Below are 27,015 nucleotides of genomic sequence, written 5' to 3'. Positions count from 1 at the left end.
CATCACGGGCTAGCTAATTTGACACTCACCAAACTCAGATTTACTATAAGAAAAATTTGATTACCTTTGCTGTTCTTCGTCAGAATGCACTCCCAGGACTTCTACTTCAACAACAAATGTTGGTTTGGTTCCAAATAATCCATAGTTATATCCAAATAGCGGCGTTTTGTTCGTGCGTTCAAGACACTATCCGAAGGGTAACAAAGGGTGACGCGCAGACGCGTATCGTGACAAAAAAAATCGAAATATTCCATTACCATACTTCGAAGCATGACAAACGCTGTTTAAAATCAATTTTTATGCGATTTTTCTCGTAAAATAGCGATAATATTCCGACCGGGAGTCGTTGTTTTCGTTCAAAGACTGAAAAAGTAAAATGGACTCTTCACGTGCACGCGCGCACCCGTCTCATTGTTCTCAGATCGACCACTTACCAAATGCGCTACTGTTTTTCAGCCAGTAACTGCAGAGTCATCATTCAACGTTCTGGCGCCTTCTGAGAGCCTATGGGAGCCTTAGAAAGTGTCACGTTACAGCAGAGATCCTTTGTTTTGGATAGAGATGACAAAGAAGGCCAAGAAATGGTCAGACAGGGTACTTCCTGTACAGAATCTTCTCAGGTTTTGGTCTGCCATTTGAGTTCTGTTATACTCACAGACACCATTCAAACAGTTTTACAAACGTTGGAGTGTTTTCTATCCAAAGCTACTAATTAGATGCATATTCTAGTTTCTGGGCAGGAGTAATAACCAGATTAAATCGGGTACGTTTTTTATCCGGCCGTGAAAATACTGCCCCCTATCCATAACAAGTTAATGCTAACTAGCAACTTACCTTGGCTCCTTGCTGCACTCGCGTAACAGGTAGTCAGCCTGCCACGCAGTCTCCTAGTGGAGTGCAATGTAATCGGCCATAATCAGTGTCAAAAAAGGCCGATTACCGATTGTTATGAAAACTTGAAATTGGCCCTAATTATTTGGCCATTCCGATTAAATCGGTCGACCTCTACTTTCAAACGACTGCTTGACTACTCAATCCACACCGCAGACATTGTGAGCTAGTTTAGGAAAGCTGTGTTGCATGTATAGCGCAAAATTTTAAGAGGAGTCATTACATCATGTACCTTCGTTATATAGGTATGCACGTCAGCTTTGACATCGGTTTTGCACATCGGGCATTAAACTAGATATCAGCCGATACCTTTGTTGGCATTTTTAGCTAATATTGGATGATTCCTATATTTGTTTTATTTGACCTTTATTTAACTAGGCAAGTCAGTTAAGAACAAATTCTTATTTTCAAGGACGCCCTACCGGGTAACAGTGGGTTAACTGCCTTATAGTTGGGCAGAACGACAGATTTTTACCTTGTCAGCTCGGGGATTCGATCTTGCAACCTTTCGGTTACTAGTCCAACGCTAGGCTACCCTGCCGCCCCAAATGTTTGCTGATATATCGTGCATCCCTAATTCTAACTGTAAAATAAGTTGGCAACATTCTTCTAGACTGCTGACTAATTTATTTTGAAGTTGTAAAGTACCTCAACTCATCTAAAAGTTGACTTTACCTTGAACCTTCGACTCCTTTGAGTTGCTATGCGTCTATACTTAAATGTAAATTCTTAAACCCTTACCGTGTAACGTTACCGATGTTTGTCCTCTGTTGTTGCATAACGGTTTGCTGAAATCCATACTTTTAATATAATGTTAATTCAATCGACTGTTTCCTCATTGTTGCTACTCTAAAATGGCTATTCAGCTCATGTGTCAATTGAATCTCAAGAAGGAAACAGTTGGTTTGTATTTGATCAATGTTTTATTAAGTATGGATTGCATCCGATCTGTCGGCTCTATTCATGGCATTTATACCTGCATCGTTTAGCAACTGAACGTGGTTCAAGTTTTCAGCAAATTCACTTTGCCCAAAACGTGACAGGTAGATAGTTTCAAAATTAGAAAACTAACCAGAAACTGACTTTCAGCTAATTCGTGCGTCCCTGCCGCTAGAGAAAAAGATAGCTAGTCATTATGCCAAAGTAAGATACTGGTTGTTTGTGATTGTTACACAAATAATGTAAGCAAGCTAGCTCGACAACTAATATTTGGCAAATTAATGAGACAGTTTGAGGTTTAATTCTATTCCAAGTGCGAAGCGCTCCTTAGCCGGGCAAGACTGGGACCTGCTTGCCTGGCTACCTAATTTCGCTAGCATATCCATTGCAATGCACTCCCAAGGCCTCGAGCTTGCGATATCGCACCAGCAATGAGGCATAGCTACTCATCGCAATAAGACGGGACGACGACTCGAGATGAGTGCATGCTACCCATACCCAGAATCGATGTAATTACCTGTACTGAGGACCGGCACCATGCGTGAATCCATAATAATTGCTTGCAGCCATCTTGGAATCTACTGTACTGGGAGTCGGGGACAGACAGGATCTGCTGTCTGTCACGTGTCTGTCATCTATAATCGCGCGCATGCTTCGACATTTAAAGGGGCAATTCGCAGTTGAAACAATAACAAAGCAAAGCTCCCGCCTCTGTTTTGATTTGAGGGATGAGCCTGGAGAAATAGCGGGATGGGCCTGGAGAAATAGAACCACTCTCAAATTAATAGACAGAGCTATGGATCCCAGAACTCCATTATATAAAAATGATAGTTTTGACCATTATTTGAGGCTATAGTGTTTTTAAAAAAAAAAACATTTGCATTGTTTACAAACATTGGAGTAAAACAAGCATATATTTTGGGTTCTGATGGGGTACGACAGTTGAACTAAACTCACGAGGCATTAGAAGTTATTCAAGAAATCGACGGGTATATATAACTAATCTAAAAAAATGAATGTAACAACTGCAGATTGCCATTTTAACTCTAGATGCGCTGGGACAATGTATTTCACCGTTTAAAACTATAGCTATAAATGTGTAGCCTACTGTTATTCTGTTATTACAGTATCAGTTTCTCGATACATTGTTGCAATAATAAACCACTTTGCTTGTAGCCAACAGTAGCTTCTGCGACTGAGATCGGGTGGTTTGCATAACCAGGTACAAAATGTAGTCAATTAGAGGTATAGAGGTAAGAATCATGCAAATATCCATCCTAAATGGAATGGTGAAATGTTGTATTGGTAGCCTATCAGTGCACTGTGTAGAGCAAATGAGTTTCAGTTGAAATCAGTTTAAATCCGTATAGGCCTATATAGCCTACTGAACATTTATAGTCTATTCTGTTTAAAATCTACAAGCTGTGCAGAGTCCATACTGATGCAACTCAACTAGTGGTGAACGAAGCGTGTATTAAGGGTCAGACAAGTGCCACATATAAGACCTTATGGTGTGTCCCACTGGCATTGAATGGCCGCCTGCCGCCACCACTGCTGCCTAGGGCAGAATGCTCCATAGAGGGAAAGTCCACTACTGCAGCTGTGCATAAAAAGGGGAGAAGGAAGGACAAGAATGGGTGGAGCATAAGCAGCCGGGTGAGAAATGTGTGGATGAAAGGGGGATATGATTGGTGGAGAACTGAAGTGAGAGAGTGAGACTGAATAAGTGAGTGCATGGGTAGGGGATGGGGAGGCGATGTGTTGAGTGTAGAGAGAGAGAGAGAGAGAGAGAGAGAGAGAGAGAGAGAGAGATGCTGTTGCCAGGGAACAGTCGGCATAGAAGACCATTCACAGGAGCTCATGGAGTAAAAACACAAAGAGAGACTTGATATATTTGTGGTGTTTTTAGAATAAACAGGCAGATAGGAACAGGAGGAGTATCCCAGTATGGACTGGAATAAACCAACATGAGTAGAGAGGATAGTACAGTATAACTGCTGAAGAGGAATTGGCACAGATGAAACAGCTATTATGGGATAGAGAAAGGAGGGATTATCACAAAAGGATTTAGAGTATAAATAGAATTACATGGGCAGAATAGACAACCAGAAACAGTCATAATGATACCAGCATTGATGCCTTCAATTTAAAGGGTTGAGTGGAACTCTAAAGGAGCCTGTCACTTCAGTCTTCACGGCCAGTCTCTTTCACATTCTCCTTCCCCAACAGAGGTGGCCAGGGGGGGTTAGGGAACAGAGCTGCCCCCTGTCTTCAGACACCTGCCTTGACACAGGGGATGTAGAGAGAGAGGGGGGCGCCTCACGAGACCCATGCATCAAACCTGGTCTGAAGGATTACAATTCCTAGCTGTCCAATCTTTACATCAGTGAGTAAGGAGGGTGGATGCACAGGGACGCACAGACGGACGGACGGAAGAGATTCAAAGGATCTCTTATTGCCCATGTGAGTACTACGGCCGCTCAGACCAGATGCCCTTGTGTTCTTCCTCTACTCTCTTTATTACACACTCCTTGTACACTGTGTGTGTGTGTGTGTGTGTGTGTGTGTGTGTGTGTGTGTGTGTGTGTGTGTGTGTGTGTGTGTGTGTGTGTGTGTGTGTGTGTGTGTGTGTGTGTGTGTGTGTGTGTGTGTGTGTGTGCGTGTGTGGTAAATGTGTAGTAGCTCATGAAAACCATTTTGTATTACATCAACTCAGTAGGACTAGATGATAAAGGAAGACTGTTTCCATTGTATTCTGCTCTTGCATTTTCCTTGCAGATGCATAGTGCACACTACTATAATTCCTCTTCATTTACTCAAATGCCTGGCAGAATACTGAATACCCTTCCTGCCTACAGGCATAGCCTCCATTTGTATGCCCTCCAGAAAAGTAGTACCATCATTTCGTTGTCAGTGTCTTACCTTAAAGTATTAGGATCCTATAAATATCTGTGCATGGACATTATAGTGAGGGCACAAAAAAATCCATAGTGTTTTATAAATGAAAGATGCGGGCAATTGATTACCTCTCATGCTAGTTTGTTTTTCTTCTTCCCTCCGTAGTGATAACATGCCAGCTCTCTTTTCACTTGACAAATTATTGTTTGGATAGGATACTGTATTACTTCACTAGGCACAGACAGTTGGGTGTAGGAGGGTATGCAAATTATTCTGGCCACACAATAAGGCTCACGGTTGCACACTCAATCGAAGTGACATGTTTTGTGGGAAATGGCTGGGGTATTCTGCTATGCCCTTGGATATAAAGGACACTTCCCTATAGCCTCTGAGAGTGTGTATGGTGTAGATGTATACATTATATATATAGAGCCGGACCTACCTAACCACTCCTCTATCATTGACAATTAATATGATTTTACAAAGACATTATAAAACCATAGTACATCTTACAATGCATTTGAAAGTTGCCGGACAACAACATGATGTAAACGATCATCGGAACATTGTGATGTGTGTAGGACATTGCCTTACAAATCGTAGTGTTATCTTCTTATTTATATTTGCTGTATTTGTGTTGTGTGAATTCTCAGAGTAAGTGTTGCCACTTACCCACAGATCGGTACTGTACTTAAGGAGCCCTCCGTCAGTGTATATGTTTCTATAAATATGTCCACAGCTGACCTAGGGAACTTACTGTATGTCACTCAGTACACCCCCAGTCAGGCTTTGTTGATTTTCCACGAGTGAAGAGGTACAAAGAGAGGAGGACTTCAGTTCCATTAAAAAACATCGGTCCCATTCTAATGCAATGAACCATACAACCTCAGCAGTAAATACACTGTGTGTCTGACTCTTAATAACATTACATTGCCTCTTTCTTATTCAACACCGTGGATGATGGTAACGAAAACTGAAACCTACGTTACACTTACAAATTTCCCTCAAAAACAGAATGTCAGTGATTACACTACGGTGCACTAACTAACATTACATTTACATTTACGTCATTTAGCAGACGCTCTTATCCAGAGCGACTTACAAATTGGTGCATTCACCTTATGATATGCATGATGTTAACACAGCTTGAGCTACCTGTAGGCAGTATTATTACGCTGTAGGCCTGTCACTGTCTATTTCAACTAGTGGCAGACAGACAGGATAAACCTGAACACATCAAAAAGGTGGCAACTGGGCTGAGGATTAGTAGCTGAGGAGGAGGGATTCAGAGTTGATTTCTCCTGGACTCTTGGATTCCACCTAGGAAATTCCTTCATTGTGACTGACTTTGAGTGAAGCTGCAAGGGGACCTGAGTCACATGTTCCTCACATGCTACATAGGGGGATAAACGCCCCGTGGCCTAGATTAAGCCTCTCAATTGAAATGATAAATACTGATAAATGAAATAAAAATCCTAATAACTGTACCATTGTTCCTTTTGTACAAACTCATTCTCTGTCTTATAACGGAGGAATTATCTGTGTTAGACAAAACATGGGCTTATTGAAGTTGCCACTTGCACTTCATACCTGAGGATTGGTTTGATTTGGTTTGAGGTAATTTGATAATATAATAATAGTAGTGATGGTGATCAGTGATCACTATAATTGTGATGTTGCACTTTTCAAAAAGCTCAAAGCGCTCCATTGTAACAAGTGATTGATTGATTATTGTTGGTTAGTTAATTATGCATGGTCTGTCGCTGTGTGCCGCAGGCCCCTCTCCTCCCCTCCATGGAATGAGGCGACTGTAAGAATGGATAACATGGAGTATAAAGACGAGTGGCAGGATGATGACTTTCCCAGGTGGGTGTCAGACGATTTTGATAATGCTGTACTTTACAGGGTACTTATTACTGTGTATCAAGTATTGTAATAACTCACCGTTACATTGTACTTACAGCAGTAATCCAACAGTATGTACAGTATACGTAGACTAAAGTGTAACCGCAAGGATTACAATTAAGCAATAAGGCCTGAGGGGGTGTGGTATATGGCCAATATACCACGGCTAAGGGCTGTTCTTAGAAATGACGCAACGTGGAGTGCCTGGAAACAGCCCTTAGCCGTGGTATATTGGCCATATACCACAAACCTGAGGTGCTTTATTGCTATTTGTTGTCATGGCATTGTTCAATACTTGTTTCTGATTGGCTTGAAGCGCATTCTAGAGCATGCATTATTTCCCTATAACGCACGGCATATTTGCACAGTAGAATTCAATGGCTATAGTTCATACATGATCTATATTTGAGCTGCTTTTGGAAGCAAAAGTTGAATTGAAAACATTATTTGCATTGTAGATTTTCATAATGGCAAGCTAGGGCTGATGGTTTGGTTAGCTAAATTAGCAAGTTTATTTGTTTGGTTACCACGGCAACTACTGTAGCTATCTAGTAAACTTGCTAGCTACAGTACCTCAGGGATGTTGAACACATTTCCATTGGCAAATGATTGTCACATGTATCTTCGTCTTCTGACGATATAACGAAATCGTCGTCGGAAAAGGATGACCAATACGCAGCAGAGTCGATATAGTTCATCTTGAACATTTAATTAAATCAACACGAATACAAAAAAACAACAAACAAGAAAACGAACGATAAACTGACAGTCTGCAAAGCATAGGCTCAACACAGAACAATCACCCACAAATAACAACCACAAACACACCCTAATATATGGGACTCTCAATCAAAGGCAGATAGACAACACCTGCCTTCAACTGAGAGTCCCAACCCCAATCAACACAGAAACACACTCACCAGACTAGACATAGAAATACATAAACATAGACTATAAACCAAAACCCCGGAAATACTAAATCAAACACCCTTTAACCAAACACACCACCCTGAACCACATAAAACAAATACCCTCTGTCACGTCCTGACCAAACTACAATACTAATTAACCCTTATACTGGCCAGGACGTGACAGTACCCCCCCCTTAAAGGTGCTAACCCCGGAAGCACCTTTAACACAAAAAACAAAACAAAAACAACAACAAAACAAAAATTCCCCTCTACTAAAGGGAGGGAAGGGAGGGTGGCTGCCGTCAACGACGGCACTGTGCTACACCCCCCCTCCCCAACCCACCTATATCAGGAGGTGGCTCCGGTTCAGGCCTTTCCCGGCAGTCGGGCCACTCTGGCAGTTCGGGGCAGTCTGGCCAGTCTGGCAGCTCGGGGCAGTCTGGCAACTCGGGGCAGTCTGGGCAGTCTGGCAACTCGGGACAGTCTGGGCAGTCTGGCAACTCGGGACAGTCTGGGCAGTCTGGCAACTCGGGACAGTCTGGCCACTCCGGCAGTTCAGGGCAGTCTGGCCACTCCGGCAGTTCAGGGCAGTCTGGCCACTCCGGCAGTTCAGCGCAGTCTGGCCACTCCGGCAGTTCAGCGCAGTCTGGCCACTCCGGCAGTTCAGCGCAGTCTGGCCACTCCGGCAGTTCAGCGCAGTCTGGCCACTCCGGCAGTTCAGCGCAGTCTGGCCACTCCGGCAGTTCAGCGCAGTCTGGCCACTCCGGCAGTTCAGCGCAGTCTGACCACTCCGGCAGTTCAGCGCAGTCTGACCACTCCGGCGACTGTTGACTGGCGGGCAGCTCCGACGACTGTTGACTGGCGGGCAGCTCCGACGACTGTTGACTGGCGGGCAGCTCCGACGACTGTTGACTGGCGGGCAGCTCCGACGACTGTTGACTGGCGGGAAGCTCTGACGACTGTTGACTGGCGAGGCTGGGTTTACGCACTTGCAGGCTAGTGCGGGGAGCGGGAACAGGACGAGTCGGACTGGGTTGACGCACTTCCGGGTCCGCACGAGAGACAGGAGCTGGAAACCCAGGGCTATGGAGGTGCACAGCCGGTCTAGATCTTACCTCCTGCACAACCCGCCTTGGCTGGATGGAACTAGTAGCCCTGTACGAGCGGTGTGCTCGTACAGGGCAGACTGGGCTGTGCAGGGGCCTGATGGTAGCCGTGCGTAGAGCGGGAGTTGGGTAGCCTGGTCCTCGGAGGCTTACCGGTGACCAGATGCGCTGCGCAGGCATCCTCCTACCAGGCTGGATGCCCGCTCTAGCACGGCACCTGCGAGGGGCTGGAATAACTCGCACCGGACTGTGCGTGCGTATGGGTGAGATAGTGCGCTTCTCAGCAAAACATAGCGCTCTCCACCCCATACGCTCCTCCATATAACCACGGGTAGCTGGCTTCCGGCTCTTCCTTCGCCTAGCCAAACTACCCGTGTGCCCCCCCAAAAAAATTTCTTGGGGGTGCCTCTCGTGCTTCTCCCTCAGCGCGTCTCTGGCCTCGTACCACCGCCTCTCTGCCTTGGCTGCCTCAATTTTCCACTGTGGGCGGCGATACTCCCCAGCCTGGTGCCAAGGTCCGGCCCCGTCCAGAACTTCCTCCCAAGTCCACTTCTCCCGCCAGTCCAACTCGAACGCCGTCTGCTCCTTCCTCTGCTGCTTGGTCCTTGAGTGGTGGGTGATTCTGTCACATGTATCTTCGTCTTCTGACGATATAACGAAATCGTCGTCGGAAAAGGATGACCAATACGCAGCAGAGTCGATATAGTTAATATTGAACATTTAATTAAATCAACACAAAAACAACAAACAAGAAAACGAACGATAAACTGACAGTCTGCAAAGCATAGGCTCAACACAGAACAATCACCCACAAATAACAACCACAAACACACCCTAATATATGGGACTCTCAATCAAAGGCAGATAGACAACACCTGCCTTCAACTGAGAGTCCCAACCCCAATCAACACATAGAAACACACTCACCAGACTAGACATAGAAATACATAAACATAGACTATAAACCAAAACCCCGGAAATACTAAATCAAACACCCTTTAACCAAACACACCACCCTGAACCACATAAAACAAATACCCTCTGTCACATCCTGACCAAACTACAATACTAATTAACCCTTATACTGGCCAGGACGTGACAATGATAACATTTCTAGTGGCAAATATGTTCAATTATAGCTATAGTATAAAAGGGACAATCAACTCAGGGCGCTATGTGTTCTCTGGAAAATAATGCAACACCGTGGAAGGTCGGAACACACCTTCCACGTCGTTCATTATTTTCCATAGAACACATAGCCCCTCGTTGATTATCCCTTACATAAACTGGTTACCAAGGTAATTAGAACAGTAAACAAGTAATTTTGTGTCAGCCAATCAGTATTCAGGGCTCAAAGAGAGGAGAGGGACGGAACCTACACTGTTACACCTTATTGCTATTATAAACTGGTTACCAATGTAATTAGAGCAGTAAAAATAACTGTTTTGTCATACCCGTGGTATACGGTCTGATATACCACGGCTGTCAGCCAATCAGCATTCAGGGCTCGAACCACCCAGTTTATAGTATTTGTTATGTTGTACTTGCAAGAATAATCATACCGTAAAAAATAACACTTTAAAAGGTTACTGTGTGTGTGTTTTTTAACACCTGGGCATCGGTACTGAGGAGATGTGATGGGTGGATGGCATTTCATCACAACTGGTAGATGACAATGACTCATGTTTGCAGTGATGTTTGTTGTTGAATTATTATAATCAGCTTCAGCAAAATGTGCTTGAGAATTTCCCAGTGGGCTAGCTCCATGCAGCTGGTCTAATTATAGACTGGGTTACCCAGCAGATACCCCCATCTACTGAAATCAACCTTCTCTGAAATTACAATAGCTATATGACAATATATGCCTTAAACATTCACAAACACTGCATTGATAAAGATTAATTGGCCTCCAATAACTGAAGAATAATGAAGAAAACTTGATTTAGGCGTGATATCTCCCTTTATTGTCACTATGAGGTGCACGGAGATCAGATACTTGCTCTGTAGGAGCGAGAGTGCGAGAGAGAGAGTGCGAGAGAGAGTGCTAGAGAGAGAGAGCATCCTGACACCAGGCAGCATCCTTTCGCTCTCCATCTGCAGCCTGGTCACATAGACTAGACGTAATATAGTAAAAGTAAATACGGGAGACACAAATTAGTTTGATATGTTACAATTGGTATGTTACATAAGACAGAAGGTTACTAAAGGCAGAAACAAATGTAGGGTGTTTGTTTCAAAGTCTATGTTGAGACCGAAGGGAGCAAGTGTCTTTAAATTAAAGATCCAGGCAGCCTCTCGTTTTAACAATAAATTATCAAGGTCACCCCCTCTCCTCGGGAGGGTGACATGTTCGATGCCAATATAACGCAGAGACGAAATCGAATGGCCTGCCTCCAAAAAGTGGGCCGCAACTGGGTAAGTCAGGTTTTTGCACCTAATGGTGCTACGGTGCTCTGAGATACGTACTTTTAATTCACGCTTTGTTTGTCCCTGTGGTAAAAATTATGTGGGTAAAACAAAGCATGAATTAAAAGTACGTATCTCAGAGCACCGTAGCACCATTAGGTGCAAAAACCTGACTTACCCAGTTGCGGCCCACTTTTTGGAGGCAGGCCATTCGATTTCGTCTCTGCGTTATATTGGCATCGAACATGTCACCCTCCCGAGGAGAGGGGGTGACCTTGATAATTTATTGTTAAAACGAGAGGCTGCCTGGATCTTTAATTTAAAGACACTTGCTCCCTTCGGTCTCAACATAGACTTTGATCTGAAGCCATTCTTGTGATTATTGTGATTTTGCCATTGTAATTGTTTGTTAGATACTTTTTAGACTACAAATGCTATGATCATATGTTATCCATTTGTTTGTCTTTTTGTATGTTCCTTGTATACCATTTTTTAAATATTTCAGTTAACCAATGATATTAGGCCATACTTGGCCATGATTACAAACACCTGTGTGTCTCTTGACACTATATAAATGACTCATCTCTCAGTGTTTGTGATGATACCCTGATGAAGACAGCTTAGCTGTCGAAACGTTGGTTATAAATTTTTTTGCATCTGAGCTCTTAGAGTGTGCGGCTTTCCTTTATTTTCTAGTGAATTGCAATTCATAACATATCATACGAATTGAAATTCATTACATATCATACGAAATGAATGATGGACATCCACAAATGAATACATATCATACTAATTGGAGTGTCCCGGATTTACATTTACTATGTTGCGTCTACCCCTGAGTCCAGGTTGCCATCTGAGGGAGTGGAGGCAGGGAGCATGTGCAGCTCTCATTAAATGACAGTGGGCTATGTCATGTGATGCAGCCAGGAGTCAAAAACACAGCATCACCAGGAAAATGGTGGCAAGTCAGCTTTAGGGAAGAGGAGGAAGAGAAAAGCAGCAGCTCTGAAGGATGATGTGCCTGAGGCTCACTATAATCGACTGAGATAAGGGAATGCATAATATTATAGGATCTAGGGTTGTGAAATCAATTAATTGCCTGGATCATCTTTGAAATCATCCTTCTCCTTTTTCATAAGGTAAGCTCTTATGATATGATATTTCAGCCCTCGTCATCTTAGGAGAAGAATATGGCCTGACTGCTTGTAATTTTGGATTATAATACCCTTTGTTAGATATCAGTCCTATTTAATTTCTTCTTCATGGGTTTCATTTTATGTAGGAAAATGGTTATTGAACAATGGAAGCTTGTCAGTAGTGATAGCAGTAGTCTGTCTTCAGGGACGCTAGGTCGGCACCATGCAGAGTAACGGATGCTCTTGTCATTTGTTATTGCCAGTCATGTTGTTTTGGCAACACTCTGTTATGGACTTTCTGCTCACCCTGGGATGTTAGGATGAAAGGATATCTTAGGATGATGCAGCAAAGCAAAGTGGAACTGTATACCTTATATTTCCTCTGTGTCTCTTGGTATTTAGTTGAAGTTGTTATTGTTTCCCCCTGTATTATACTCTTCATTCCCCTCCTCCTTCTCGTCCTCATTGTTTCACATTACAATAGGTGACAAGGGAAATTACACCTCGTGTTAAGGGGTAACATACCAGTGTGTCTGCCTCCCTGTACAGAGAATAGGGGGTTTTGACATACCACCGCCTCTCCCTCCCTCCTCTCAACATGGCAGGGCTATAATCTAAAGAGCTCCCTGGGGAGATGCTAATAACCATCCAGCCTCTCTCTCTGTGCTCCCTTTGTGGTGCTGAGCCAGATCACTGACAATCCCACTGACATGATTCAAACCAAATCAAATCCAAGTTTATTTGTCACGTGCGCCGAATACAACAGGTGTAGACTTTACAGTGAAATGTTTACTTATAGGCTCTAACCAACAGTGCAAAAAAGGTATTAGGTGAACAATAGGTTGCTGGCATATGTTAATTTTGCACCATCAGCAATGATGTGATACTGTACTAGTGTGCTTCCAGGACTATTTGGGGTTTGGTTTATTTGAATAAAGTCTGACTGGCTGGTTTTAGGGTTCCGTCATGTCATGCTATTGTGTGTGGCTGTGGCTCTGACCGAATGCTGTGCCTCTGTGTTGATTTTTCAGACCACTTCCTGAGGACGGTGACATGGAGTCTTCCTGTGGTCTCACCGATGACAAAGCCTGTGAGTAACTTTAAAAGACTATGTGACTGGCATTAAGTACCTCAATTAACTTACACTACATGGCCAAAAATATGTGGACACCTGCTCGTTGAACATCTCATTCCAAAATCATGGGCATTAACATGGAGGTCCCCCCTTTGTTGCTATAACAGCCTATACTCTTCTAGGAAAGCTTTCCACGAGATGTTGGAACATTGCTGCGGGGACTTGCTTCCATTCAGCCACAAGAGCATTAGTGAGGTTGGGCACTGATGTTGGGCGATTAGGCCTGGCTCGCAGTCGGCGTTCCAATTAATCCCAAAGGTGTTCAATGTGGTTGAGGTCAGGGCTCTGTGCAGGCCAGTCAAGTTCTTCCACATCGATCTCAACAAACCATTTCTGTATCTACCTCGCTTTGTGCATGGGGGCATTGTCATGCTGAAACAGGAAAGGGCCTTCCCCAAACTGTTGCCACAAAGTTGGAAGTACAGAATTGTCTAGAAGGTAATTGTATGCTCTAGTGTTAAGATTTCCCTTCACTGGAGTTAAGGAGCCTAGCCCGAACCATGCAAAAACAGCTCCAGGCCATTAATCCTCCTCCACCAAACTTTACAGTTGGCACTATGCATTGGGGCAGGTAGCGTACTCCTGGCATCCGTCAAACCCAGATTCGTCCGTCAGACTGCCAGATTTGTATTTGTATTTATTATGGATCCCCATTAGCTGCTGCCAAAGCAAAATTAAGGCAGTTGTTGAAGCTAAATGAGTGTTGCAAACGAGGACAGATGATTTTTATGCACTACGCGCTTCAGCACACGGCACTCCTGTTCTGTGATATTGTGTGGCCTACCACTTCGCGGCTGAGCCATTCTTGTTCCTAGACATTTCCACTTACAGTTGACCAGGGCAGCTCTAGCAGGACAGAAATTTGAAGAACTGACTTGTTGGAAAGGTGGCATCCTATGACAGTGCCACGTTGAAAGTCAGTGAGCTCTTCAGTAAGCCATTCTACTGCCAATGTTTGTTTATGGACATTCCATAGCTGTGTGCTCGATTTTATACATCTGTCAGCAACGGGTGTGGCTGAAATAGCCGAATCCACTAATTTTAAGGGGTGTCCACATACTTTTCTGTATACAGTGTAAGTAACTTCAGCAGTATTACTTTATGAATAACAGGGCATTATCCAATTGTCATATTTTGCTGATGATTGTTATATTGTTAAAAAGGCCACTAAATATATTGTTAAAAAAATATATATATTACTTTATGACAATAATCCTTGCCTCACACACTGATGCTTTAAAATATTTTTTTCACATGCTACTTCATAAACCCTGCAACTCTGAATTCAACTGGATGTTATGTGTGTACACTACCAGTTACTAATGAGTCTCACCTCCTCTGCCACAGCTCCCCCCAACTCTTTGAATGTTAGTGCAAGTGGAGGTGGCGGAGGTGGAGTAGTGTCCACCCATCGCAAGCGCCGTACGTTAGTGGCCCCGGATATCAACCTGTCCCTGGACCACAGCGAGGGTTCCCTGCTGTCTGACGACTTCCTGGATACGCCCGACGACCTGGACATCAACGTCGACGACATCGACACCCCTGACGACAACGACTCTCTGGAGTTTATCACCAATGGCAATGAGCTGGAGTGGGAAGGTGAGTAGGGCTCATGGGGCATGGATTAATGGTAGCCCTGGTACCAGCCTGCAGCCCTGGTTGTCAGCCTGGTAGCTCTGGTGCCAGCCTGGTAGCCTGGGTGCTTTTTTTTGGGGGGGGGGGCTAAATGTAGTTCGTGCAGAAACGGTCTGGCACCCACTTCGGCTAGATAAATAGCTGCGTAGTACACTAATGTTTATGTCCACAGCCAAACAGCACAAAAGCTAAGATACTGAAGAGAAATACAAAGGTGGATGACATAAAATAAATACATTGTGTCTCACTCATACAAATACATTAGCTTCACATTGTAGCATAAACACCTTTCAACTTTCCACTATGTATGTCCAGATGATACGCCGGTGGCCATCGCCAAAGCGGAGCCTGGTGACGGAGAGGAGGAAGACTGTGCTGATGGGACGGGGGGTAACGGGCGCCTGTGGAGGACCGTGATCATCGGGGAGCAGGAGCACCGTATCGACATGCAGGTCATCAGGCCGTATCTCCGCGTCATCACCCATGGGGGTCAGTATCCAGCCAACAGCATCCAGACAACAGCATCCAGCCAGAGCCATAGATACTGTATACCTATTTATTTTATTTTATTTTTTATTTCACCTTTATTTAACCAGGTAGGCCAGTTGAGAACAAGTTCTCATTTACAAATGCGACCTGGCCAAGATAAAGCAAAGCAGTGCGACACAAACAACAACACAGAGTTACACATGGAATAAACAAACATACAGTCAGTAACACAATAGAGAAAAAAGTCTATATACAGTGTGTGCAAATGAGGTAAGATAAGGGAGGTAAGGCAAAAAATAGGCCATAGTGGCGAAATAATTACAATTTAGCAATTATACACTGGAGTGATAGATGTGCAGAAGATTAATGTGCAAGTAGAGATACTTGGGTGCAAAGGAGCAAAAAAATAAATAACAGTATGGGGAGGAGGTAGTTGGATGGGCTATTTACAGATGGGCTATGTACAGGTGCAGTGATCTGTGAGCTGCTCTGACAGCTGGTGCTTAAAGTTAGAGAGGGAGATATGAGTCTCCAGCTTCAGTGATTTTTGCAATACGATTCGACATAGTTAAACTCATTAACATTTAATTGTCATGGAACTTTCTCTGCCAACATGGTGCCAATTATTAAATGTCAAACTGAGTTTACATCTGTAAATGGCTGTGCATCCAACATAGTGACACCAACGGGATGAACTAACAGGCTCTACTCTCCTCCTGCAGGTTACTATGGTGAGGGTCTGAATGCCATCATAGTGTTCTCAGCCTGCTACCTGCCCGACAGCTGCTGTGCAGACTACCACTACATCATGGAGAACCTCTTCCTGTGAGTAACTGTGTTATTGATTTATGACGAGGCACCCATCAGAAAGCCTTGCTACGTAGTGATATTTTAAACTAGGTTATCATGCACAACATGCTATCATTAAAAAAAACACTTCAGAGAGAGCATGTCATACATCATGTAGGAATGTTGGATTGAACCTTTACGCTGCCAGAAAATATAACCTGATTGAGATTTCTTTAGTGCTTGCAATGGCAGCAATAAAATGAACCTCAATATTTTTCCCTTCCACATTTCCATCTCAGGTATGTGGTTAGCAGTCTAGAAATGCTGGTTGCTGAGGACTATTTGATCATCTACATGAATGGAGCCACACCGCGGGGCAAGATGCCGGGCATAGGATGGCTAAAGAAATGCTATCAGATGATTGATAGGAGGTAAGGATATTTATATTTTATACTAACTACTGAACAACAGCTTGTTTAATGCGAACGTTTATGCTGTTGACATAGGATGGACGTGCCTGACATAAACATCAACTGAGTTTAAGAAAAGTTCATGGAGCTACTGGCAGTCAATGGGAAAGGGATTCACTCATACTAAGCTGCATTTCCTTATTTCAACTGCCGGCAGGTAACCTAGCGTTTAAGAGCGTTGGGCCAGTAAACGAAGGTTGCTGGTTCAAATCCCTGAGCCGACTAGGTGAAAAATCTGTCGATGTGCCCTTGAGCAAGACACTGAACCATAATTGCTCTGGATAAGAGCGTCTGCTAAATTACTAAAATGTAACTGCTTATTTGTGTTGTTTCTGTAGGCTCAGGAAGAACCTGAAGTCTCTGGTCATCGCCCACCCCACCTGGTTCATCCGCACTGTGCTGGCCATATCCAGGCCCTTCATCAGGTGACCACACAACACAACGACACATTAATAACACAGTTATATTATACATATCGTCACTGTGACTGACAATTTATAGTTGTACACAAAACATCAATATAACTTGTTGTTGTTGTATCCTGTTGTTATTTGCAGTGTGAAGTTTATGAATAAGATCCAGTATGTACACAGTCTGGATGAGCTGGCAGAGATAGTCCCCATGGAACATGTGCAGGTCCCAGAATGTGTAATGCAGTAAGTATCATCAACCATCATGGGGAGTAACTGAGCTGAAGACTTGGCTCCCACCATCATTCACTGACTTGCAGTGATTTACAATTTTTCTGGAGTAGACTAATAGATTATGTAAACTTGCAAGCAAATAATTATTCCTTCAGTGAAAAGACGTGGATGCCTGGCAGAGACTTTGAGGCAGTAAAGAAGTCATAGAAGAAGACATTTAAATATCAAAGTTTTTCAAATGGGAATTGATATGTTAATTATGTTATTCTCAGCCAAGGAATACATTTAAGATAGGATCTGTATTCCAACTTGAAAAGGATTTGGATAGGAATAGGAATCGTATGATTTTTCTTTCTTTTTACAGATTTGAGGAGGAGAGGATCAAGGCTCGGAGAGAAAGGTAAAATACATTTACATCTGATTTACACTACCGTTCAAAAGTTTGGCATCACTTAGAAATGTCCTTGTTTTTGAAAGAAAAGCAAACATTTTTGTCCATTAAAATAACATCAAATTGATCAGAAATACAGTGTAAACATTGTTAATGTTGTAAATGACTATTGTAGCTGGACATGGCAGATTTTTTATGGAATATCTACATAGGCCTACAGAGGCCCATTATCAGCAACCATCACTCCTGTGTTCCAATGGCACATTGTGTTAGCTAATCCAAGTTTATCATTAATAATTTACAATATTAACAATGTCTACACTGTATTTCTGATCAATTTGCTATTATTTTAATGGACATTTTTGTAGGGGAAAATCATGTCTGACATGTCAAAGTGTAAATTACAAACATCAGAAGCCTTTTTAAACCTCAAATACACTACAAGTTTAAAATTTCCTCCAGGGGGATCAAACGAAGATCCTACATCTGTATTGTGTCCCTCTGCCTGTACAGGATGGAGCAGGAACAGCGGCAGCAGGAGCAGCAACATCAGCAGCAGGCAAACCCACAGGAGTCTTCTTCAGCCAAGGCAGAGAGGTAGGGAGTAGACAGTTGCACTACAACGGCCTGTGTGTGATAGCCGAATTAAGCAATAAGGGACGAGGGGGTGTGGTATATGGCCAATATACCACGGCTAAGGTCTGTTCTTATGCACGACGCAAAGTGGAGTGCCTGGATACAGCCCTTAGCCGTGTTATATTGGCCATATACCACAAACCCCCAAGGTGCCTTATTGCTGTTATAAACTGGTTACCAACGTAATTAGAGCAGTAAAAATAAAGGTTTTGTCATACCCGTGGTATATGGTCTGATATACCACGGCTGTCAGCCAATCAGCATTCAGGGCTCGAACCACTCAGTTTATAATATCGTATAGACCAGGGATCTTTAACTCCCTCTTAATCCTGGAAACCCAGTAACTCTCCAGGACCAAGGATGGAGATCCCTGGTATAGACCAAGCAGTAGTCAACATGTCCGTATGGTCAAGCAATATTTCCTGTCACTAGCAATATAGAAGGGAATGATGGGGAAACAATGTTACAGAGACATGTTTATTCATACTCATGTCATTTGCAGGCCCAAGTCAATGATCGCAGAGCAAGGAATCTGAAAAGGACCTCTTCCTCTATGTTCATCTCATGGTAAGTACACAACACTCCACTGCTCTTCTTATAGGGACCACAAGGTGGCACTGCATTCATAAATACACTGTACATTGTGCATAAGGTATCCACTGGCAGCCTTTGGCAGGAGCCAGGCCCAGAGATCCTATTAAATTAGTTGTAAGATATAATTATGTGGTCGTTAAACCACTTAAACAGATGTTTAACCACCATCACCATTTGAACGTCTACTGTTACGTAATGTCCACCTGCTCAGTTTTTTAAGAATCAGACCCTGTCAGTCCGCAATGGTATTATAAAGGAATGACCTGTCAAGTGCATACAGCCAGGTCTAATGAGTGGACGTGTGAAGAGTGTGTGTGTCTCACTGTGTCATCATGGACTTTCAGGGGTTAAGGGGTCATGCATGTTGCAGCCCCACTCATTTTTCAATAAGGCCAGCTGTATTGAATGAACTGTGTTCTTGTACAAGTTGTTTAAATCATTAGCCTCCTTCTTAATGACGGTGTCTTTTTTAATCTGTGCAGTTGCTGAAAGAAGTTTGGAGCATGGAAACAATGTTTAATAAGAAGCAAGAGGAAGGCCAACAAGTCTAAGAATACTTCCTAATTTATCAATATCAAGCTGAAGAAAGAATAATGATTTTTCCATCGTGATGTGAACCGACCTGACCCCCAGCACACACACACACACACACATACACACACACTCCTCTGAAGACCTTAGGTTGCGACTGATTCCGTCAGGACATTCCAAGGAAGGCAAAGTCCTGACAGGTACTCTCGCTGTTACAAAGACTGTACAACTGCATATGTTACTTCATTTTTACGACCGCTTGAAGCAGTTACTTTTCAACCCCCAAGTTCCCACCATGAGTTTTGTATCCATTTCAAATATAGATACCAGTGTGACAGTGAAATCCCTTTGCATTAGTCAAGATGTAAGGAAAACGTACAAGAATATTGAAGAAAATGTTCCACATTGTAAGAAAACAGGAATATTGTAGAACATTTTCCACAGGACATATTGCAACTGGTGTAAGCTGTCAGTAGCAGGCAGGCAGGTAACCAGACCTGTTTGATGTGTTGGAGGCTCTTGCGGGGACCACGGTAGACTAGACTTGAGGATGTAGTGTATGCTGAGAGGAGGATGTGATCAAAGAGGAGAAGAGGGAAGAGAGAGTCAAGCAATGCTTCCCAGAGAGCTCAGCAATGGTGTATGCTGTGGCATAATAAATGATCTTTCACCCATTAGCGCAATGCTACTCCTTGTGTAGACCAGAAGGCTTTGCGAGACATCAGATGCCTTCACCTTTGCTTTGTTTTTGACTCATAATGTCTCCTTAAACAGGCCTTATTTTTAATCTGCTGCGTTGCATGAATCATTTTGATGCCATTGTTCCATATTCCTAGATTGTTCTGGGGATCATTCAGTGCCCAACCAACCCATGTACCTTACATTCTGATGTGCCGCACAAATTCTGTCTGTACATGAATATGAAGGCACACTGAAAGTAAGACCAACAAGACATTTGCTGTTTTTGACTGTAATCAAGAGGACAGCATTTAGTTTAAATTACTTTAGTCATTCATGTGATTTAATCACATCATTTTTCCATTGTGCTTTGTTTTTGGTGCAGTCAAAGCATGTCAACATGTTGCAAGCCTGTAATGTCCCTTCAGATGTCCTATAAGATAATAGACGAGCTGTAAACCTTCTATTGGATACTCACCTAATGGATGGTAGAGGGGAGGTAGTGTTAAAGTTTTTATTTTTGTAAGAATTACATACATGATGTTTTGCTAGTGTAAGTGTTGTTTTGCACTATTGAATTTGATTGTCATTAAATGGTTAGCATAGAATCTATCTGTGTATTGGTTGGCTTCCTAATACTGTATGTAACTCAAGATGGATTTTTTGTGCTATCGACATTTTTGTGCATTTAGTATGTACAATTTCATGCATTTTTGGTTACCTGTCTAGGCATGCACATCTATAGCAAGTATGATGATGAGAAATGTCTAGATGTTTCTGAAAAGCCATCCAACTTCAAAATGTTACTGTACCTTGATTCATGTAAAATTGAAGATAGACATTTTCTGTGGACAGGTATTGTGAAGATGATTATGGGCTGGACTAGAGGTTACCGATATTCAAAGGGCAGAGTAAGAAAATGTCTTCAGAAAAGTTTACGAAACATTCCGAACACTGGAACGTTTATTTTGCCTTTAAGATACCTATCCCACCAAAAGGTAGGCCTAAACAAGGCACATAATTGCAGGAGTTCTTCTGTAGTCTCCCAATGTTGCTGGGGATAGTGCCCTTTTCTAAGGAATGTCAGTTCTTCTGAGTGCCTATCTATCTTTCAACCAAATTCTACACAGAAAACTATGATGTGGAATGTAAAAATATATTCTCTTAACACTTAGTTGACTACTGGGACTTTTTCCAAGTCATTGGTAGTAAACTGATTTTGTTGACAGTAGTGTATTTTGTTTTGGCAAATGTTCTCCATAGAAAGCAACTCCTGAGCATCCAAAAAAGGATATCAATCATATTTTCAGTCTTTAAAAGCACAATATGTTATTACACTGGATGATTTGAAATAGATCAGTGGGTAATTTGTCTGCTAACATACTGTCTCTAGCTTATTAAAAACAAAATGCAAAGCTCAAAATGGGGATCGAGGATGAGCTATGTTCTTTAGATTGTGATGGTAAATTCTTCCATGTAAATAAAAAAATTAACTGTTCCACCCAACAATCTCTCTGTGACCTGTATTCTTCCATTTCTAATTGACACATTGCTGTAATGCATATCTTTCACACATTCAGAATGTATGGATAGCTTTCACTTGAATCGAACTTGTTGAGAAAAATACAGTTACATTTGCATTACCATAAAAGTAAGGGTGTCCAGGTGTTCACTGAGTTGACTTGAAGCAATGCTGGACTTCCCGAACAGGTGCTTGTTGGGGTTCAAATGAAGCTATTAATACACAGTCGTGACACACACATCCACATCCACTCTGACGAGTATCACGAGCCTCCCGGCTCTGTTTTTAAAAAAAACGGCAGTTACATCAGCTCAGCTGTATTAGTGACAGAGGCAGAGTTGGTCACTGGTCAGTCACACACATGGATTTAAATTAAGAATGGCCTTCAGCAAATGACAAAGGACAATGTAATTGGCTGCAGCATCAAAACAATTGCAGTCATGTATGACTCGCAGCACAAATACTGTATCTGTTTACTCATAGTAGTGTGAGAAGTATTGTGGTGTTTTGAACTATGCAATGGCCTTGGTAGGCTATCATATGTGGAGAATGGAATACAGATTTTTTTCTACATGAAAAACTGGTACAATACATTTTGTTGTAAATGTTTTGATTTACAGTACCAGTCAAATGTTTGGGCTTCTACTCATTCAATGGTTTTTCTTTATTTTTACTATTTTATATACTGTAGAATAATAGTGAAGATATCAAAACTATGAAATAACACATATGGAATCATGTAGTAACCCAAAAAGTGTTAAACAAATCTAATTATATTTTACATTTTAGATTCTTCAAAGTAGCCACCCTTTGCCTTGATGACAGCTTTTGCACACTCTTGGCATTCTCTCAACCAGCTTCACCTGGAATGCACTTCCAACAGTCTTGAAGGAGTTCTTACATACACTGAGCACTTGCTGACTGATTTTCCTTCACTCTGCGGTCCAACTCATCCCTAACCATCTCAATAGGGTTGAGGTCAGGTGATTGTGGAGGCCAGCACTCCATCACTCTCCTTCTTGGTCAAATAGCCCTTACACAGCCTGGAGGTGTGTTGGGTCATTGTCCTGTTGAAATCAACCCCTCCATCAGTGCTCAGACTGTCCGCAATAGGCTGAAGGCTTGTAGGCCTGTTGTAAGGCAGGTCCTCGCCAGACATCACCGGCAACAACGTCGCCTATGGGCACAAACCCACCGTCGCTATACCAGATGGGACTGGCAAAAAGTGCTCTTCACTGACGAGTCGCGGTTTTGTCTCACCAGGAGTGATGGTCGGATTTGCGTTTCTTCGAAGGAATGAGCGTTACACCGAGGCCTGTACTCTGGAACAGGATCGAGGTGGAGGGTCCGTCATGGTCTGGGGCGGTGTGTCAAAGCATCATCGGAATGAGCTTGTCATTGCAGGCAATCTCAACGCTGTGCATTACAGGGAAGACATCCTCCTCTCTTATGTGATACCTTTCCTGCAGGCTCATCCTGACATGACCCTCCAGCATGACAATGCCACCAGCCATATTGCTCGTTCTGTGCGTGATTTCCTGCAAGACAGGAATGTCCGTCTTCTGCCATGGCCAGCGACAAGCCCTGATCTCAATCCCATCGAGCACGTCTGGGACCTGTTGGATCGGAGGGCTAGGGCCATTCCCTCCCCCCCCAGGAACTTGCAGATGGAAGAGGGGTAACATCTCACAGCAAGAACTGGCAAATCTGGTGCAGTCCATGAGGAGATGCACTGCAGTACTTAATGCAGCTGGTGGCCACCAGATACTGACTTTTGCTTTTGACCCCGCCCCTCCCTTTGTTCAGCGGAAACATTCAATTTCTGTTAGTCACATGTCTGAAACTTATTCAGTTCATGTCTCAGTTGTTGACTCTTATGTGTAAATATTTGTATGAACATGTTAAGTTTGCTGAAAATAAACGCAGTTGACCGTGAGAGGACATTTCTGTTTTTTTGTGGAGTTTAGTTACTAACAGCTGTATTTAGGATGCGTTTGTAAATTCACTCTCTATGTATGTACTCTGACTTCTGAGTCACTCAGTAAGTATGCCAGAGCGCAGAATGACTGATGCATTTACGAACACTGAACACCCGTTGAATATGGCCGGTGTCAGTAAGCGTCGGAAAATGAGCACAATTAAATTGTTGCCAGCAGCACAGTTAGTCACCAACGCGCTGGATAACATGAAAACAGTCTAACCAGCCCTGCTAGGGCGACTAAAATTGTCAGGTGTTCTCTCCTTTGTCTGGAAGTAGCTAGCCAACGTTAGCTTGGGCGCTTGACTGCCGTTGAGGTCAGAACGCTCGTATCAACCCTACTCCTCGACCAGAGCCTCAAGTGTGTGCTCACTCGAGAAACGCTCTGAATTTGTAAACGTACAATCTGATAATGCTCCGATTTTACTAAATCTCAGATTCAAGATATGGCAGCCATGTTAGCGCCCCTTTTAACATTACATGGGAAATATTTAAACAATGCTATGCAACTGAATAGCTAGAATTAGAACAATATTCTAAAAGTTGGCCTAACACTCAATACATTGCACTGGTTAGTACTAGCTATGAGGGGAACCTAATCCATTTTTTGTTTTTAATTGACATGCAATGTTGACTACTCAGACTTTCAATACACAGACCTTGCTAAATCAGACATTTGATGTTGATCTATTTTCAGTGTGATCAATGGTGGGAGAACAACTTTGACGAATAGGCAATGACTTGATCAGCCTAACTGTTGTGTGGTGCATCAAGATGACTTTCAAGGTAAGCGTTAGCCTCGGCTACAACATGGCTATGTGGTAATCTTTTTGCAATGCATGACCTTGCCAAGGGAAGGGCTGCTACATTACCTCCTGACTTTCTGTTTTAGCTAATATCCAAAACTCACAACATTAACCATGATGCATGCCATTGTAGATCATCTGTGCTCTTCTGCATGTTATTATCCCTGCATGTGTCAGCTGTGTGTCTGGCTTGATGTAATGGGATCTGCCCGTATACAGATCACCCTGCGGTTGCAGCAATGTTTTTTTGATGACTGTTATTTCAGAAACCTGATCATATAGAAGTCGGCGGTGGACGGCTTTAGACAGTGGGATGGTAAGCCTGGATTTCACTGTAGGAGAGTAACTGATCATCCGATGTATTTGGCCCTCAGTGTTACAAACATCACTCAAAATGACATTTGATAGTACATACAATATTAATATTACCCCAAGACTACAATCCCCGTTATTCAAGACTGAATAAATTGTCCAGCCAGCTATATCCCTTCTAAACTTTGCTTTCCTATCTGTCTTTCTATGTTCTGTGCAGTGCAGTGATCACAGCATTGGACATGGATGCCATGGCGAATACAATACGAGGATGGGCTGAGAACCCAGTGAAGTTTGCCTGCTCCCACGGTGTCAATGCGTCTCCTGCCACGGAGGTGGCTGACCCAGGTCAACTGGTCCACATTTTGATCGTGGAGGGCTTCCTTCTGTACAGTTATAAGTGAGTTCACCTGAACCACTGGAATTGTACTTTTTTAAGGGGGGGGGGTAGTAATCTGATGGTTTGGTTTACATTGCCTAACAATAATTTAGGTCATTGCATTTCAAAGACCTTGCAAGTTTTAGTTGTCATGGTTAAGACTGTCAGGATTAGATTCTGAGAATTGTATGAAAACAAATATTTGGGGTTGTGTCACACGTGGGTTGTTAGCAGCTAGCTAACTAAATGGCACACTCCTTGCTGCTGGATTACGTGTTCTCCAGAAGTGTGGTATCTGTATTATGGGCTGCAGACTAGTTAAATGCAGATCTAAGCTCTACTTAAGCAGACTCAGAACTGTACGTTGGAGGGGAGTTTAGTAGAATTACAAGTGACCCCCCAGGTCCCTGATGGATGTGTACAACAAGTGCTACTACATCCATTCCATATAAAGAGTGCAAAAGGAGGAGGTGGGAACAGTGAGATCTCAGATCCCTAACATTCATATGTAGCTATAGTATGGGTGTTCTGGCTGAAAAATAGAATCACATAATTTTGAGGGTTGCGAAATTTGTAATTTTGTTTCCTTTTTAGTACAAGACAATACACCGTCCCAGACCCTCTTGGGCTGTTTGGTGGCCCATGTACTTAAAGCACAGGAAAGGGATGGTGGAATGCTGTTTGGCCATCAGTGTGTGTATTTTATTTGTCAGTAAGCATTCTTGAATTTAAGCTGTGCTGTTAGTTTTGTAGATATTTTAGTGGTGCTAGCTAGTAGCGATCTCTTCTCTTTGGCAAATGTCCTGATCAGTGTTTACATTTAGCTACAGCGTATTTGGATGGTTTGAAATCTAAAGAAGAACTCTACAGCCAGGTCTATGAGGACATCTGGAATACAGTGTTGAATCGTTTATAGGTAAGCTGTGACACTGGTTTGTTTTAGCACATGTCCCGTTAGTGTTGCTGTTTAAATTGAGTGGTTATCGAACATGATCTTTCTTTTTGTACTTTACAGCAGGAACTTGTAAATAGCACCAAGACTGAAGACTCGTTGTTTTACTTTTTTTATTTTTTTATTTTTTTAATTCTCATTGTATTCCTTGTTGTAAATAGTATTTGTAAAATGTACTTGTCAAAATCTCAATCTCCAATTAAATTGGGTTGTCACTATTCCAAGTGATAATGTTACTCCTGTGTCCTGTCTTTATTTACGTTCTAAAATTAAGTATGGTAGATGGGGCATGTATATGGACACCCCTTCAAATGAGTGGCTTTGGCTATTTCAGCCACACCTGTTGCTGACTGGTGTATAAAATTGAGTACAAACTTTGGCACTAGACTGGCCTCAAGCGCTTAGTCACTTTCAACGTGGCACCATCATAGGATGCCACTTTTCCAACAAATCATTCTGCCCTGCTAGAGCTTCCCCGGTCAACTGTAAGTGCTGTTATTAAGTGGAAATGTCTAGGCGCAACAACCGCTCAGCCTTGCAGAGGCAGACCACACAAGCGAACAGGACTGCTGCGTGCTGTAGAGCACTCAGGTGGACTCCAATTAAGTTGTAGAATCAAATTTATTTATATAGCCCTTCTTACATCAGCTGATATCTCAAAGTGCTGTACAGAAACCCAGCCTAAAACCCCAAACCGCAAGTAATGCAGGTGTAGAAGCACGGTGGCTAGGAAAAACTCCCTAGAAAGGCAAAAACCTAGAGAGGAACTAGGCTGAGGGGTGGCCAGTCCTCTTCTGGCTGGGCCGGGTGGAGATTATAACAGAACATGGCCAAGATGTTCAAATGTTAATAAATGACCAGCATGGTCAAATAATAACAATC

General features: G+C 42.9%; 2 protein-coding genes and 1 pseudogene across 7 annotated transcripts in view; 2 read left to right on the top strand and 1 right to left on the bottom strand.

The window, feature by feature from the left end:
- LOC115151736 (zinc finger RNA-binding protein-like) overlaps positions 1–2,439 on the bottom strand; it is a 38,922-nt gene extending 36,483 nt beyond the window's left edge. For all 4 annotated transcript variants that reach the window (XM_029695919.1, XM_029695921.1, XM_029695922.1 and 1 more), the window contains exon 1: positions 2,348–2,439. In XM_029695919.1, coding sequence (XP_029551779.1) covers positions 2,348–2,400 — 53 coding nt within the window. In that variant the 5' untranslated portion in view covers positions 2,401–2,439. The remainder of the gene's footprint in view (positions 1–2,347) is intronic.
- A 1,223-nt stretch (positions 2,440–3,662) lies between these two features.
- Positions 3,663–21,693, top strand: LOC115151735 (caytaxin). 3 transcript variants are annotated; one of them, XM_029695916.1, is made up of 13 exons: positions 3,663–4,293; positions 6,505–6,594; positions 13,224–13,282; positions 14,675–14,926; positions 15,278–15,451; positions 16,174–16,276; positions 16,540–16,671; positions 17,049–17,135; positions 17,268–17,366; positions 17,719–17,754; positions 18,259–18,342; positions 18,884–18,948; positions 19,458–21,693. In XM_029695916.1, coding segments are annotated over exons 1-12 (1,152 nt in total). In that variant the 5' UTR covers positions 3,663–4,291; the 3' UTR covers positions 18,918–18,948; positions 19,458–21,693. The 3 variants fall into 3 exon arrangements, with proteins under 3 accessions (XP_029551776.1, XP_029551778.1, XP_029551777.1); XM_029695918.1 differs by lacking the exon at positions 6,505–6,594 and having other exon boundaries at positions 3,664–4,293; XM_029695917.1 differs by lacking the exons at positions 3,663–4,293; positions 6,505–6,594 and adding an exon at positions 11,979–12,195.
- Positions 21,694–24,130: 2,437 nt separating this feature from the next.
- LOC115151268 (nicotinamide riboside kinase 2-like) lies at positions 24,131–26,123 on the top strand (annotated as a pseudogene).
- The last annotated feature ends 892 nt before the right edge of the window (positions 26,124–27,015 follow it).

The sequence above is a fragment of the Salmo trutta genome, chromosome 17, assembly GCF_901001165.1.
Source record: "Salmo trutta chromosome 17, fSalTru1.1, whole genome shotgun sequence".
NCBI classification, from domain to species: Eukaryota; Metazoa; Chordata; class Actinopteri; order Salmoniformes; family Salmonidae; genus Salmo; species Salmo trutta.
The sequence above is the reverse complement of the archived record's forward strand: the minus strand, read 5'-3'. Positions and strand labels throughout refer to the sequence as shown.